General features: G+C 37.6%; 1 protein-coding gene across 3 annotated transcripts in view; it reads left to right on the top strand.

Moving 5' to 3' along the window:
• NCOA6 (nuclear receptor coactivator 6) overlaps nucleotides 1–16,728 on the top strand; it is a 71,716-nt gene that overhangs the window by 53,863 nt on the left and 1,125 nt on the right. Inside the window, exons 11-16 of one of the 3 annotated variants that reach the window (XR_012486724.1) lie at nucleotides 749–870; nucleotides 3,359–6,355; nucleotides 7,888–7,956; nucleotides 12,785–12,821; nucleotides 14,411–14,559; nucleotides 15,451–15,548. Coding sequence is in view for 2 of the 3 variants with exons in the window: in XM_074292440.1 (XP_074148541.1) it covers nucleotides 749–870; nucleotides 3,359–6,355; nucleotides 7,888–7,956; nucleotides 12,785–12,821; nucleotides 14,411–14,559 (3,374 nt within the window). In the remaining variant the exon portion in view is untranslated. The remainder of the gene's footprint in view (nucleotides 1–748; nucleotides 871–3,358; nucleotides 6,356–7,887; nucleotides 7,957–12,784; nucleotides 12,822–14,410; nucleotides 14,560–15,450; nucleotides 15,549–16,728) is intronic. The other 2 variants (XM_074292441.1, XM_074292440.1) reach the window with 2 other exon arrangements.

The following is a 16,728-nucleotide window of genomic DNA, read 5'->3' as shown; positions in this document are numbered from 1 at the left end:
CCAGAAGATGGAGGGAAGAAGGGAAAGCATTCCAGGCTTGGAAGATAATCAGTGAAAAGGCCCAGAGTAAGGATCTGTAGTGACCCTGGATCACAAAGTATAGAATAAAGTATAAGAAAACTGAAAATGAAGGAAGGGGCCAGATTATGAAGGGCTTTAAAAGCCACAGGTTTATTGTTATTGGTTTTGTTTTGTTTTGTTTCATTTGATCCTAGAGGTAATAGGGAGCCATTAGAATTTATTGATAGCAAAGTGATATTGTCTCACCTGAGAGATCACAGTAGAAGGGAAGATTGACTAGAGTGGGGAGAGCCTTTAGAGTTGAAATAAATAACCTACCTTAAAGTCCCTTTCATCTCTTAAATCTGTGAATCATTCTTTCCACCTCTAGAATCCCTCAGTTCCTAGCTGTGTGACCCTGGGCAAGTCACTTAACTCCAGCCTCAAAAAAATAAAATAAAAATAAAATAGAATCCCTCAGTTCTGGGTGTTTATATTATTACATTACCCTGAGTGATTATGCTACAATAAAAATGGTACAAAAATTACTTGGGATGAATGTGAATTTTAACATGATGACCTATAATATTTCTCACAATTACCAGGTTATGTAAATCATTTAAATTATAGAAAACATAATTCCAACAAATATTAGCTTATAAAAAAAAAAAGTAGCTTAAGGATAAACTAATTTTGCTTGTTAACTTTTAAATGCTTTCCTTTTATTTTTTTTTTTTTTTTAACTCAGTACCCCAGATACACGCCCACCTGGCCTTGAGGAGTCTGACCAACAGTCACTGTCTGGAGAACAAGGAATTAACCTGGACAACACAGGCCCTAAACTCTCAGATTTTGCAAGTAGGCCACCAGGTGATAAAGCATAATAATGTCACTTGTCTTGTCTATGACATACTTATGATAGGGGTCTTTGTTGATGTTCTTCCTTCCCCTCAAGGAAGAAACGACACTATCTGTCCATTGGGACCCATTTTTACCAAACATTTTGGCATGTGTAATAACTTGAAAATTTTTGTGTTGCTGAATAATAAACCTTTAAAATAATAACAAAATTTGTCTGAAGGTACATGTACCTTTGGATTCACCTCCATTTGGACTTTTCAGCTTCTTCCAAAGGAAGACTGAAATGGATGGATCTTCCTAATCCTAAAAGTACACATCTAAGACTTAGCCATATTCAGAGAAGCCAAATTTAAATGAATTTTCCTTATTATCTGATCTGATATGCTAATCTGCCCTTCTGCATTACAAATTGTGGATTTCCAAGAAATCAATGATATATCTATTCAGTATTGTCCTGTTCAATGTCAAAAAGAAGTGCCAGCCTTAGGTACTGTCACTCTCGAATCTAGCAATGTGATAGACTCCCCACCCCCACCCCCATCTCAGATAAGATATCATCTATACCGGTAAGTGGTAAAGTTCACTAAGAGGTCTCCAATTTTCCAAAGATAGGTAAAGGCATGAGAGATACAAGCTGTATCCATAGCAGTAATTAATGGTAGGCAGATCTAATCTTCCTTAAAATCTTCACACATAAACCATCTGTCTATTCATCTTTTATACTGTTAGCAGCCCTGTGACTCCTCAGCTACTGCCTGTCCTTGAACCTTTCAGGGCATACATGTCTAATAATGTAATTTCCACTGGATAATGCTATAGTATTCCCTGCTACACTCTGGATAAGCATTCTCTTCCTTTTTTCAGGGCAGATTAACCAGTTGCTGAAGCAGCTAAATTGCTGAAGCAGCGATAGAGAGAGGATCTGCATCATGGCAATAGCATTAAGGAACTTGTAGAGAAACCTTAAATGCTTGGTGCTTGATATGAATTGTGCATTATGGAATCTCTGCCTCATAGAAAAGAATATGTTATATTCATCACATAATGTGCTTGATTGTATTAGATAAGATATTCTCCTCATTTATTTTGAGAGAAATGCCTCAAGAATCAGAACTAAATATATAATAATATTGTATTTTTATATTGTATATATAATATTGTATAAAATACAATATTACCTTCTTTAAAAGAAAAGTTATAGTACTTTTTTTTTTTTTAACATGGGTAAGACTCCAAATCTAGATTCTCTAGCATTTACCATTAGATGTCAAAACAAATCTTAGCTCAGATGAATATAAACTGTTCATTTATTCTGTCCTTAGATATGACTTATCCATAAGGATCAAAATAGTATTTGATTGGTGCTGTGTGTAATTAAGCTAAACAGTTTCCAGGTCTAATTCGTAGCATTTGATACCTGTCAGTTGTGAAGGGTTTTGAAAAATAAAAACAAAACATTTCTGCAAAGCTTTTAAACCTGCTGCACCTGATTGTAGTACAGTTTTAACAATTTCTACAAAAGTTGTATCTTAGTCCCATGCCCCTTTCTCTCCAACTCACCTCCATTATTAATGTCAGCATAGTACTTATTTTTGGTACTACAATAAGTAACACTTCTTTGTAAGCAATGAGGCAACTATGTTAGCCTTGCCTTTATGAAGCTCTGTGTGATTATGTCCCTATCATCTCTTTTCCATTTGTTGTCTAATAAGTGAAATAGGAATGTCTTTGATGTTTTCTAATGGTGTGAGTTATTGAGAAATCTTTTTTGCAAGTGGAGAAAATAAAGTATAAGTAAATAAGGGAGTAAGAGATAATTTTAAAAGATGAACTTAAAAGACTTATAAAGATCTCTTCCCATAATTTATGTGTCTCCTTGTGATTTATAATTCATTTAGCTGATAAATGTCCTGGAAAGCCAATAGATCCACATTGTCAATAAGATTTACTTTTCTTAAGGAAGTAAATCCTAGACTATCCCAATTTTAAAACTATTTCAGTTTTAAAAGTCATAAAGCTATTTATCCCTGTATAGTTGTCAAGAGAACCATGAGAAAATTAGTCAATTGTTACAATGGAAGGAATTGTTTTGTTTTATATGTTAGTGAACCTAAGGTGACATCTATATGACACTAAAGTTCTAGATATGGAAAAGCACCCATGTGGAATGCTTAATTTATATTTTTGGTACATATATCAGAATTTTTATGAATAGCTATGTACAGTTGCCAGAATCTGGAATCACTAGTACCTCATTCATATTCCAGGGAATCAAGAGCACAAGTGATTTTGCCCTCTCTTAAACTTTATATTTTCTTAAATTATAATTATACCCTATTGCCAAAAGACTGCATCCTGGAAAAATTATTGTGCTTGCACTGTTTGTATGGATTCTGTTTGGCCTTCCTCAGAAGTTTCACTGAATATTTTTGAAAATGCTTTACAGATTCTTGAGCTTATATATCTAACTTCCCTGATTTGGGTGGTTTCTTTCTAGGTTATCCATCTCAACAAGTTGAACAACGGCCACTACAACAGATGCCTCCTCAACTCATGCAGCATGTGCCCCCATCCCAGCAGCCAACTCCACAACAGCCACCACCACAGCCACCTCAACCACAGCCTCCACCACCACCCCCTACTCAGGCACAGTCGCAGCAGCAGCAACAAATGATGATGATGCTTATGATGCAGCAAGATGCCAAATCTGTCAGACTGCCTGTGTCCCAAAATGTTCACCCCACAAGGGGTCCCCTAAATCCAGATGCACAGAGAATGCCCATGCAGCAGAGTGGTGGCATGTCAGTAATGGTCAGCCTGCAAGGTCCTGGCTCAGTACCACCATCTCCTGATAAGCAAAGGATGCCATTGCCAGTAAATCCTCCCCTGGGGAATAATGCACGAAAAATGGTATACCCAGATAACATACAGAATCCTTCCAATTCACCTCTGGGAGAAGTATCATCACTTCCTGAAGGAAATGGAAATGAAGTTCCTCCTGTCTCTGGGGCTTCAAGTAACCTGGCTTCACATTTAGTAGTTTCACAAAATCAGCTAATGATAGCAGGGCCAAAACCAGGACCATCTCCTCTTTCTGCTACTCAAGGTGCAAGTCCACAACAACCACCAGTTAATTCTTTATCTAGTTCTCATGGTCACCATTTTCCAAATGTTGCTACCCCAACACAGACATCCAGACCTAAAACACCAAATAGGGCCAGCCCAAGGCCGTATTACCCTCAGACACCCAACAACCGCCCACCCAGTACAGAACCTTCAGAAATAAGTTTGTCACCAGAACGACTCAACGCTTCTATAGCAGGTCTCTTTCCTCCTCAGATTAATATTCCTTTGCCTCCTAGGCCTAATTTGAATAGAGGATTTGATCAGCAGGGTCTTAATCCAACTACTTTGAAGGCCATTGGGCAAGCCCCTTCAAATCTCCCTATTAATAATCCATCAAACTTTGCTCCTCCACAGACTCATAAGTTGGATTCTGTTGTAGTTAATTCTGGAAAACAGGCTAATGCTGGAGGAACAAAGCGAGCTAGTCCAAGCAATAGTCGAAGGTCTAGCCCTGGGTCCAGTAGGAAAACTACACCAAGTCCTGGCAGACAAAATTCAAAAACACCTAAGTTGTCTCTGACATCCCAGACAAATCCAGCTCTAATGCAGGGTACAGAATTGCAAAGAAATGTGTTGGCTAATTCTACTTCTTTAACCACACCTGTACCTGGGAATTTTCCTAATAACAACATGTTGAATCCACCAAACCCAACTGTGCCTTTGGCTGTAGTGGCTAGTGTTACTGAAGATAACAAAGAGAGTCTTAATGTTCCCCAGGACAGTGACTGTCAGACTGTTTCAGGTAATAAAGAGCAGGCAAATGTTGAACTGAAAGCCATTCCTATCCAAGAAATGAAGATGATGGTTTCTGAAGACCAACAAAAGAAGGAGATGCAACCTTTAGACACCAACAAGCTTCCTGCTGTAGAAGAGAACAAAACTATGCTTTCTTCTGCTATGAGAGAAGCCCCAACATCTTTAAGTCAACTTCTTGATAATTCTGGAGCTCCTAATGTTACCATTAAACCCCCTGGACTTAACAGTCTTGAAGTGTCACCTACAATGTCATCAGGGGAGGAACTAAAAAAGATAGCTGTCATTCCTCCACTGCAGGATCCACCTTCTGGTAAGGAATCTTCTAATCCCTTAAACTTGCCTCACAATAATGAGCCATGTTCAACCCAAATGCACCAAGAATTGGGTGAGGTCAACTCCAGTGTCACACCAAATGTACCCCCCATAATGTCCAGGCCTGTCAGCTCCTCTATTTCTACTCCTTTGCCACCAAACCAGATAACTGTCTTTGTAACTTCAAACCCCATTACTACTTCTTCTAATACATCAACACCTCTGCCATCTCACCTGCAGCCTACATTAATGTCAACAGTAGTCACAATGCCCAATGTGGGAAACAAAGTTATGGTTTCTGAGGGGCAATCCTCGGCTCAGTCCAGTGCTCGACCTCAGTTCATTACACCTGTATTTATAAATTCATCCTCGATAATTCAGGTTATGAAAGGATCTCAGTCAAGTACAATTCCTGCAGCCCCACTGACCTCTAACTCCAACTTAATGCCACAGCCCGTGGCAGTGGTTGGTCCTTTACACATCCCCCAGAACATAAAGTTTTCTTCTGCTCCTGCACCTTCTAGTGCTCCATCCAGTAGTCCTGCCCCAAGCGTACCAACCAACAGGTCCCTGGTTCTTAACTCACGGGCAACACCCATGCAGCTTCCTTCTCCCCCATCCACAGCTTCTTCAGTTGTTCCTACACAGACCCCTGTCCAGCAAATCAAAGAGTTTAGTCCAGATGAGTCTAGTTCTCAAGTTAGTGTTTCATCAGATCAGTGCCCTGTAGCAGCTGCACAATCAGCAGTGATGGTTTCACCTCTTCTTACCAGTAGTCCAGGTTCCTCTGGAAACCGAAGAAGCCCAGTTTCATCTAGTAAGGGCAAGGGGAAAGTGGACAAGATTGGTCAGATTTTGTTGACCAAGGCATGCAAGAAGGTAACAGGATCTCTTGAAAAAGGGGAGGAACAATATTCTGTGGATGGAGATGCTGAAGGCCCAGGCCTGGAAATGCCTGCCCTGTGTAATGTGGGAACTGAGCAGATAACCACAGAAACGGACAATAAGGCCTCCACACCCCCGGCACCCACTCTGCTAAAGATAAGCACTCCCGGGCCTGGCACGCCAAGTGTTAGCACCATGGCTGTTTCTTCTTCCTCAGTAGCAGTGGCGCCAAGCTTGTTGAGCAGTGCTTCTCCTACCAGTGCGCCATCCGTGGGCAATGCCTCACTGATTTCAGAGCTGGCTTCCGTCACCCCCAGTACTAAAAGCAATCATGGTGGCATGGTGACTGAGCAACTTGGAATTGGCCTAGTGGAAGAGAAAACCGGAACCCACCCCGAGATTCTGCAGAGTATCGGTATGTATGCTGAGCCTCACGGCTTTCCTCATGCAGTGAGGAACCTAACAGTTAATGAGAGAAGTTTGGGCCATGGCTAGAGGAGAGGGAGTTAAATTTAACACTCTCTTGGTGTCTTATCCTAAAGGAGATTCTATAGTTTGTAGGAAGAAAAAATTTATTTTAGGGGTCGGCATCACCACCTAATCATTGTATTGAAATACCTTAATGTTCATTGTAGTCCATCATAAAATAAATATATTAGGATAAAATATAAAGGGCCCTGCATGTATGGCTGTAGGATTTCTACTGTTGAGTGCAGCTTCATCTTTGCTATTTATTATACTCTATTTGAGAGAAAAAGAAATGCCTCAGGAGATAACCCTTAGTCTAGGGTTAATTTCTCATTCCAGACTGTTCTTTGAAAGATTATAACTGATTCAGGTCCTTTACCTAGTCTACTTGTACAACCTGCAGACAACCACAGCTAGTGGGGTCTTTCCAGACATCAACACCATTACTTAGTTATTTTTTTAAGAAAACACTCGTCCCCTTTGCTTCCAATCATATGGACAGAAGTCTTAGGGAACCATATAACAATAAGGGAAAAAAACCTGCTACAATAGAACGTGATTTAAAATATAGGTCCTGGAAACTGCAGCTTCAAATCCAAATTACCCTTCTTAAACAGCTCTGGACTGATGCTTCTATACTGGTGCTTCAGACCCACTTCTTGAGATCCTGCACCTACAAGAGGTGATGAATTGTTGGCACTGTCCTTAATGTGTATACCTCCTTCTCCTGCCCTCCTCCAGGCTAGTAATTTTTGACAACTGAACCAAGAATAGTGATAAGTATTTCCCAATATCTATATCTTATAGTAACAACTCCTCTGCTGAGAAGCTAGGGCTGCTTGTCCTAATTCTTTTTATTGCTATTTGCTGATAGATATCTATGTTTTGGGGTTTCTTTTTTCTTTTTTTTTTTTTTCTTTTTTATTTTGCTATATGATCTCAGAATTTTGCTCTAGTTAAAGTTGTACAAATTAGTTTCATGTCCAACACTGCTAGGTGCTATGATGGATACTGAGGAATATATGAGGTAATCTTTGCCTTTAGGAAGCTTATAATCTCATTAGGGAGTAGAATAAAATATTATTTAATTGCCAAAAGGTGTGTAATAAACTATAAGTCCTGCGAAAGTGATTGAATTTCCTGCCAAGACCTTCATTCATGGCTTTGAAATACTTTTAAAAAGCTGGCACCCAGGAATAAGTGGAGTTCTAAGGGGGTGATTGCCCTGGGGAGGAGGGGAACTGGCATTCTTACATGTATACACACATACACTTCAGTGCTGATCTTTGCTAGTCAGTAAGGATGAACTTAGTGGAATTTATTTATAAATTCTGGTTTACCCCACTCCAATATTTCATTTAAGACTATGAAAAAGTCTGCTTAAAAGTACTTTTCATGATCAAGCCACAGACTGCAACACTGTACTTTTATTTTGTTTTGAAAGAGAAAATTAGCTCACCTAACTTTCCTCATTTTTAGTATCTTCACCAAATCTGGCGCAGAAGGAGATCCCAGCTGTACCACCTCAGGGACCTACACACAGACCAGGTAGAGTATCCCTTGGGAAAGCTTCTTTTTGGGCTAGAATGGACTGAAGGAAGCAGATTTGGGTAGGCCTCTTATTGGGGATCTTCTTGCTTTCATTTGCATACATTCTTAGCCTGTGGGAGAAACTATTAAACTATTAAAAATTTTATGTCATTTTAGGAATTACCTTTGCTGTGAGAGGACAAGCTTGTGATTTACTGTGTTCTTGCATTTCAACTCTCCTGTCTTCTTGCCTTCTCCCTCTGTAGTAATAATTAAATAGCTAACTGACAAAAGACACTTTAATTTTAAATTGAGTCACAAGGTTATAGATTCTAAGAAAAGAAAACCACAGAGATCATTTAGTCCAGCTTCCTGATTGTACTGAGGATTGAATCACATTATTATGGTATTTGCATTCAAGTGGGTTTCTCATCCAGTTTAATGTCTTCCATCTTTATTCCTTACTCCATGTTGCCACCAGATTGTTAACTCTTTATGCAGAACATCCAATCACTTTTCATAACTCCTCTCTTGGCCATTATACACCTCTGTCCTTGCTCCTAATCTAGTGCTCTATTCCGTGAACCATCAGAACTCTTATTCTTTTGTTGCTCATCTATGGTCCATAATTCCAATATTCCCAGGAACCTTGAGGAATTGCTAGAACAGAAAATGGAAAATGCTATTAAATAGTGCTCACATTAGTTATGACTAAACTCAGGACTTGTATAGCTTGATCTCTGATTAAATTGTAAAGTAGTTCTCAGCAAATGAAAATCATTTCAGCCACATCTATGTAGGTTTTTGTTTGTCCCCTAGGCCTGGAATGCTACAAATAGTCCTGGAGTGGTATTTCTAAAGAAAAGAAACCAGGATGATCTGACAGGACATGGCTGTTTTTTAGGATCTAGGTTCATATTTTGGGGGGAGGGGATGGTGTGTATAATTATATATATATATATATATATATATATATATATATATATATATATATATATATATATATATATATATATATATATTTATATTTATATTTATATATATATGTATGTTTTTTGTTTTTTTTGTTTTTTTACTGAGGGTTGTGATAAGATTAATAACAAGCTTTAAATGCTTGAAAAATAGTATTTCCCGAGTCTGTCAGACTCGGGAAATACTATTTTTCTTATCTTGTCTCATTCCTAGTACACAGTACAGCAAAATATTCCTAAAACTTTAAAATGTAAGATGAAAAATGCAAAATATATTATGTAATCATAATGTTCATCTTAGCTTATTTCTCTCCATTTCGTTTGGCATTCCCCATGCAAAATTTTAACTATGATCCATAAATGTTTGGTGACTTTTCATATTCATGTAGAATAAGGAAGCAACAATCAGAATAGTATTTAAGGCCTCCCACAATCTGACTTTAACCTTCTGAACTTTGTGCTCCAGCCAGATTGTTTTTTTAACTTTCTCCTAAGCATGCTTGGGCATGTACTTAGAACAGTTCTACAGCCCATCAAAATACTGCTTTCTTTTCTGAATTCCTAAATCACTTAGTGCCTGTATTATTCACTTGATACATAACATACCCATTTTTTTATATTTGCACTTGTACGTGTGTAATTGTTTTTTTCATGTTTAGTTACTTTTTCTTTGATTCTATCAAACTAAATTTAAAGCTCTTTTAGGACAAGGATCATGTTTATTTTTGTATTTCCCATCTTGCCATTCACTGGGCCTGTAAATATTCGATATTAATACTTGTTGATTGAATTACATTTGAAAATTATTAAATTAAACTCAGATATTTAAGCTCTTGCAGAGTCTTATACATGGAGTTGGAATATTCAAAGATAAGAAACCTAAAATCTTATAAGAAGTTATTGCATATACATCTACAATACAAACTGGAAAATATAATGAAGATTCATGGGAGAAATATACCACTTTGACTTAATAGAGACGGGCTGGATCTTCAAAAATTGGTAGACTTTTAGCAGAGACTGCATGGGAAGGCTTTCTCCCCCTACTATATATAATATTGTGAATAAGTGCATAAACTAAGAGGAACAAGCAGTCCTACTTGGTTGGAGCACCAAGAGCAGGGAGACAAGTAATAAAACATAAAGTTGGAAGGATAGGCTACTGTCCAATATAGTACCTAAGAAAAACATGAGAAAAGAAAAAAAAAAAAAAAAGGTGAAAATAGTATGTTTCAGTACATTTGAGGAATGAGGGCTAAATATGTTTTAGTATTTTAAAGATAGAAGCACACCCCAGACCTATGTGAGCTTCTCAATCTGTAAATGTTTCCAGTATGATCTTTTTCTCTTGTTTGTATATATGTGTGTTGTTTTATATTAATGGCTATTGTTTAAAATTTTTTCTTTAAAAAACAATACTAAGTCCTTGCCCATAAAGAGTTTTTAATCAATAAATTAATGCCTATTTTGGTGAGGTTTGTTGTAAAAGCAAAATGTAGAAATATGAAAAAATTAGTGAATGAATCGATGAATCTTAATTTTACAATATAAAGTATAAAACCCTAAATGAGGAGATGCTGGTCAGGATTTTTATAACATTACTTGACAATAAACAGATAAAAAATGTTCACAGTTAACAGTAAAAAAAGAAAGAAAAAAATTGGTTTTTAATTCAGCAATCTTTTTTGATGTAAGTGATCTCTTGTCAAGTCTTTTAATGAAGTTATATTTCTCTGAGAAATGTTTTTCAGCAAGAACTGTTCCAGCCCAGCTGACTTTCTTTTTTTTTTTTTTTTTTTTTTTTTTTTTTATGTATTGAGTATTTTATTTTTTATTTTTTTTATTCATTTTTCCAAATTATCCCCTCCCTCCCTCCACTCCCTCCCCCCGATGGCAGGTAATCCCATACATGTGTTACAATATAACCTAGATACAATATATGTGTATAAATACCATTTTCTTGTTGCACATTAATTATTAGCTTCCGAAGGTATAAGTAACCTGGGTAGATAGACAGTAGTGCTAACAATTTACATTCACTTCCCAGTGTTACTTCTCTGGGTGTAGTTGTTTCTGTCCATCATTGATCAACTGGAAGTGAGTTGGATCTTCTTTATGTTGAAGATTTCCACTTCCATCAGAATACCTCCTCATATAGTATTGTTGTTGAAGTGTATAGTGATCTTCTGGTTCTGCTCATTTCACTCAGCAACAGTTGATTTAAGTCTCTCCAGGCCTCTCTGTATTCCTCCTACTGGTCATTTCTTACCGAGCAATAATATTCCATAACCTTCATATACCACAATTTACCCAACCATTCTCCAATTGATGGACATCCATTCATTTTCCAGTTTCTAGCTACAACAAAAAGAGCTGCCACAAACATTTGGCACATACAGGTCCCTTTCCGCTCTTTAGTATTTCTTTGGGATATAATCCCAATAACAGCAATGCTGGGTCAAAGGGTATGCACAGTTTGACAACTTTTTGGGCATAGTTCCAAATTGCTCTCCAGAATGGCTGGATTCTTTCACAACTCCACCAACAATGTATCAGTGTCCCAGTTTTCCCACATCCCCTCCAACATTCATCATTATTTGTTCCTGTCATCTTAGCCAATCTGACAGGTGTGTAGTGGTATCTCAGAGTTGTCTTAATTTGCATTTCTCTGATCAGTAGTGATTTGGAACTCTTTCATATGAGTGGAAATAGTTTCAATTTCATCATCTGAGAACTGTCTGTTCATATCCCTTGACCATTTATCAATTGGAGAATGGTCTGGTTTCCTATAAATCAGGGTCAGTTCTCTATATATTTTGGAAATGAGACCTTTGTCAGAACCTTTCCTTTTAAAAATATTTTCCCAATTTGTTACTTCCCTTCTAATCTTATTTGCATTAGTATTGTTTGTACAGAAACTTTTTAGTTTGATGTAATCAAAATCTTCTATTTTGTGATCAATAATGATCTCTAATTCTCCTCTGGTCATAAATTCCTTCCTCCTCCACAGGTCTGAGAGGTAGACTATTCCCTGTTCCTCTAATCTATTCCAGCTGACTTTCTTAAATGACCACAAGATGGCAGACACAAGCAGGGAGAGGTAGAAACATTACCCAGAACCCTGTGTTCATCTCATATGCCCCAAACCAGTCTTCAGTCTTATATAGTGTTCATTGATAGTCATAATTAAAAGGTACTTAATTTAGTCCTAAAGTGTAAAAACATTAAAGTGAGTAATTCTTAGGTAGCACTTGAATACTGGCATTTGGGGCAGTATGGAGCTTAATGGATCTATTTAAAAATGAAAAATTAGTTTTAGTTACCTTAATGTGAAATGGTATTTCTTTTTTTTTTAATTGTTTTTAATAGTATGTTATTTTTCCAATTACTTGTAAAGATGGTGTTTTTCAACTTTCATTTTTGTAAGATTGTGAGTTCCAAATTTTTTTTCCTCCCTCTCTCATCCCCCTCTCTCCATACCAGCAAGCAATCTGATATAGATTATATATGTCTATTCATTTTTAACCTATTTCCATATGAATCATGTTGGCAAAGAAAAATCAGAACAAAAGTGGAAAATCATGAGAAAAAAAAAAAAAGAAGGTGAAAATAGTATGCTTCAGTACATGTTCAGTTTCCACAATTCTCTCACTGAATGTGTATGGCATTTTCCATCCAAAGTTTATTGAGAGGTATTAATCTTTTAAACTCTTATTTACAGAAAAAATAGACCAGGTTTCATATAGTCCACATTCATAGTGCAGCTCCTCTGCCATCTGCCATATATATGCTTGGGAAGACCTTTTGGGTTGAGGCCATGCCACAACAGCTTTTTCACCGAATGTCTTCTTAGTTTCGTTTTATGTTTTTTGCAGAACTGGAAGCAAATGCTGCTCTAGTCTCCAGTCAAAGGTAAGATAGTTCCTGCAAATTCAGCAGGAATATAAGCCTGTTTGGAGGATGTCAGCTTTCTCAGGTTATAAATGGCTTCTCTTTGTCTTTTTCTTAACTTCATTTACATGTATTTTCCCTCCAAATTAATTTTAGTTCCCAAAGCTAATGGTTTCTTCTAATAAAGCCTATTGATTGCTATTTTATTATTTTATAAGTATGCCCATCTGCTTCTCAGATAAGCAAGAATCTGGACTTTATCTCCTTTCATTGGAAGTGAATAACATTATACAGTTAAACCAGTTATCTACACCAATGCAAGATAGCTTTTTGACGTCATAGATTTCTTGAATATTAGAATGAAGAAAGAACCTTGGAATATATCTTATGTATCCAATCATGCCATTTTCAGTGTTTAGTAAACATAGAGTCATAGGATTTTATAGGTCGAAAAAAAACCTGAGAAATCTTCAGTCCAACTTTGTACCCATTATAAGAATCTTCTTTATACAATCTCCCTGATATGTGGTTATTCAGTGTCTGAACACTGTCATGCAAGACTCTCATATGAAAATTCAATTAGATATTTATTTTCCCAGAAAGCTGAATTGGGTGCAAGTTGCACAGAGACAGATTTCAGTTCAATTTAAGAAACAAACTTCCAATAATCAGAATTATCCTAGGACTCTAGGGAGAGGAACCACCAGTTCCTAGTCATGATGCTACTAGAAGGAAGATGGGGGATCTTTGAAAGAGGAAAGAGAAGAGAAGAACTTCATTTGGCAATAGTCATTGGTAGTGATTGACTAGCAAAAGGATGGAAAAATGCTGCAGCCTTATGGGAACAGGCAATTAAGTAGAAAGCATGGAATAGCCTTGTCAGTTTAAATGAAGCAGATGTAAACAAGAAGCAACTAGATAGAGGTGAGGGATGAAGACTTCTCTATCTGGGCATAGATATAAATATAGCATGGTGTTGGCTGGGAAAAGTCTGTATTTATATAGATACTCATTGGTTTTCTGTTGACATTTTAATGAGTTAATGGGAAGCTCAGGGATTCTTCCTTACTAGGTAAATTTATGGTTATAATCTTCATTCTTTTAACGTGAATGCTTCATATTCAAGTAACTGGTGTACAGATTAACATGTTAGCCTCATAGCCCAGTACTTATGTCCCCCCTTTGATGGTGTTTTAAATGTACAGTGTAATATACATGTACATTTAAATATATATAGAGAGAGCAAGTTTTGACTGTTCCAAATTTGACTGGTTAATTCAGAGAACAGGCAGTTTGGGAGCATTTCTAAGACTGGAAAGATTGATAAGATAGAGTTATTTCTACCTAAGGGACTGATTATTAGGAATGACCCTGAAATATGAATAGAACAACTCCTTGTAAGATCATGTGCCCCTTTCTAAATTTTGAGAGTACTGTCTTTTGAAAGCTGCTGCTTGAGCTTTCCTATAAGAAATGGTTCCTGTTTTGGGACTTCCTACTGCTTCTTCAATACTTGCCTTCTGTTTCTAACTTCTGATTATTGTGCTCTTCCCTAATTCTGTACCTGAGTATATGTCCCTCACAAAAAATTCTGTGCTGTCATCCTTTAGTAATGAACCCAAGGAAACGGGGGAGAAGTCTAAAACTCCAAGCCGGAGAAACTCAAGAGCCGAGGAGTCCACCCCTGCTGCTGAGAGTGGGGAGAATGGGCAGCGCAAGAGATCCTCCCGCCCAGCATCAGCTTCTAGCACTTCAAAAGGTGAGCCCTATTGTGTACCTATAGAGAGGAGAGCAGAACAAAAAAAGAGTAGCCTCATTACAACCAAAGTGCTTTGACTGTTAGGCGCCTCTAAGATGAAATAGAAGGGATGTGAATTTGGAAGTTCCACCATTGTTTTGATGTAGACAAAACCATGCTGTGCTATTTATAGAAACTAGTGCAGATGAATGGAAGTAGAAAGAGGACAAGAGCACTGTTTATAGTTGGGCCGATAAATAAGATTTGGTCCTTAACCTCATTGTGCTTACATTGTGTATTACATTGGACACAAGCCCAAATACTGATAATGCATATTATCTGTTAGTGTTTAAGAGCAATGTAAGCAAAATGGTACATAAAGTCAAAGAAGGAAAGATCATTTCCAACTTGAAGGTTTCAGAAATAGCTTATATTTAGGTAATGTTTGTAGAATAGACAGGATATCTGCAGAATTCAGGGAGATGGAAGGGATTCTAGTTTAGGAAATGATATGAAGAAAACCATGTGTGAATCAAGTGAGCACCTCTGAGAAGCAAGGGCTGCCATTCCTGATGAGCTTTTTTAACTTATTGAAAGATTCAGCCTCATTAAAGCCAATCCAGACTCAACAAAGGTGTTACAGCTCATCAGTATTTCTAGGCTTCAATGGGTCTGAATGCTTCCACAAGTAAGCATAAAATCCAGGAGAATTCCCTCACCAAAGTGTGTTTCCTGTGTTTGCAGCCCTGCCTTTGTTCAGTCTGGTTTTTACCAATCTGGGTAGCTCTCAGATAGTTAGAAACATTAGCTAGGGGCACTAGTCTCTGACACCAGGGAATTGGGTAGACCTAGGTAGGCTTGGTTTCTATGATTTCAGTTCACTGTAAATCTGAACCTGTGGCCTCCCCATAGCATGTTCCTGAGAGGAGATGGCTTGTGTGGCGTGCATCGGGGCATATTCTCTAGCTGTTGACTTTATAATAGAAAAAAATAAAAACTGATGGCCACAGGTAAGAGATTGAAGGGGGGAGGGAGGCTCAGAAGTTTAAGACCTAATCCTACCTCCTTTCTCCAACTGCCATTTTCATCTTCCCTGAATCTGTGATGTAGCTACTTGAGACTGAGATAAAAAATTCTTTGTACCACGGACCCTAGTTAAGAGTAGAATATCACTGACAGATGTATTTCAGTCAGGAAAAAAGGAGCTTTAAGAAATTGCTGGGTATCTGGGAATTTCCTTTCTCACTTAAAATTGTCTTTTCAGCAGAAATCATTTTGGAGGAAACATAACTCCAAAGAACAGAATCTAGATTGTGGACGTAAAGGTTCTAAAATATCTTTTCCCTTTTTCCTTTCCCATTGTTAGCCTTCAGTCACATAGATGTATTTCAGTCAGGAAAGAAGGAGCTTTAAGAAATTGCTGGGTATCTGGGAATTTCCTTTCTCACTTAAAATTGTCTTTTCAGCAGAAATCATTTTGGAGGAAACATAACTCCAAAGAACAGAATCTAGATTGTGGACGTAAAGGTTCTAAAATATCTTTTCCCTTTTTCCTTTCCCATTGTTAGCCTTCAGTCACATGCTTGAAGTCTCTGTCTGCTTCAGATACCTTTAAAACTAGAAGAAAAATAGATATTGGAAATGGCCAACACTGGAAGCTACATTGAATTGTTGAGACTTAATCTTTGCTCATCTGGTCCATCAAAAAAATCCAGAAGTATAAGGAAAAGCAACAAGTTAGTATGCCTGATAGGAGAGTGTGATCCAAAGTAGCCTGTAGCAGGAACTGCTACATGGTTTATGTACTGTATTGATTAGAAGGGTGTTGCTTTTTCCTTTTTTTTCTTTTTCACTTTGGGGATTAGGGAGGGAGAAAAAGGGAAACTAGGAATACAGTAGGCAAGAAAAAGAAAGAAGCTGCAAAAAAAAGAAAAATTAGTCATAAGAACCATGCCGGGCTCTCTTTAGGCATTAGCTAGCTGAGAGGAGAGGGGCTGGCACCACACTCTCATGGAGTTTGGAAATAGGCATCCCTCAGTTAACTCTGTAGAGACGGTGACGAGGATGCTGTCTGTAGCTACAATTGTTCCTGTTAGGGCTTTTTACTATTTTGTAGGTAGGCCAGTCAGCCAACCGGAAAATCCTCGGGAACTCCAGGAGGAGAGCTCAGAGATCTGTGCTTCTGGGTGT

Source organism: Sminthopsis crassicaudata, chromosome 2 (assembly GCF_048593235.1).
Source record: "Sminthopsis crassicaudata isolate SCR6 chromosome 2, ASM4859323v1, whole genome shotgun sequence".
Classification (NCBI taxonomy): Eukaryota; Metazoa; Chordata; class Mammalia; order Dasyuromorphia; family Dasyuridae; genus Sminthopsis; species Sminthopsis crassicaudata.
This window is presented reverse-complemented; position numbering and strand designations above follow the sequence as displayed.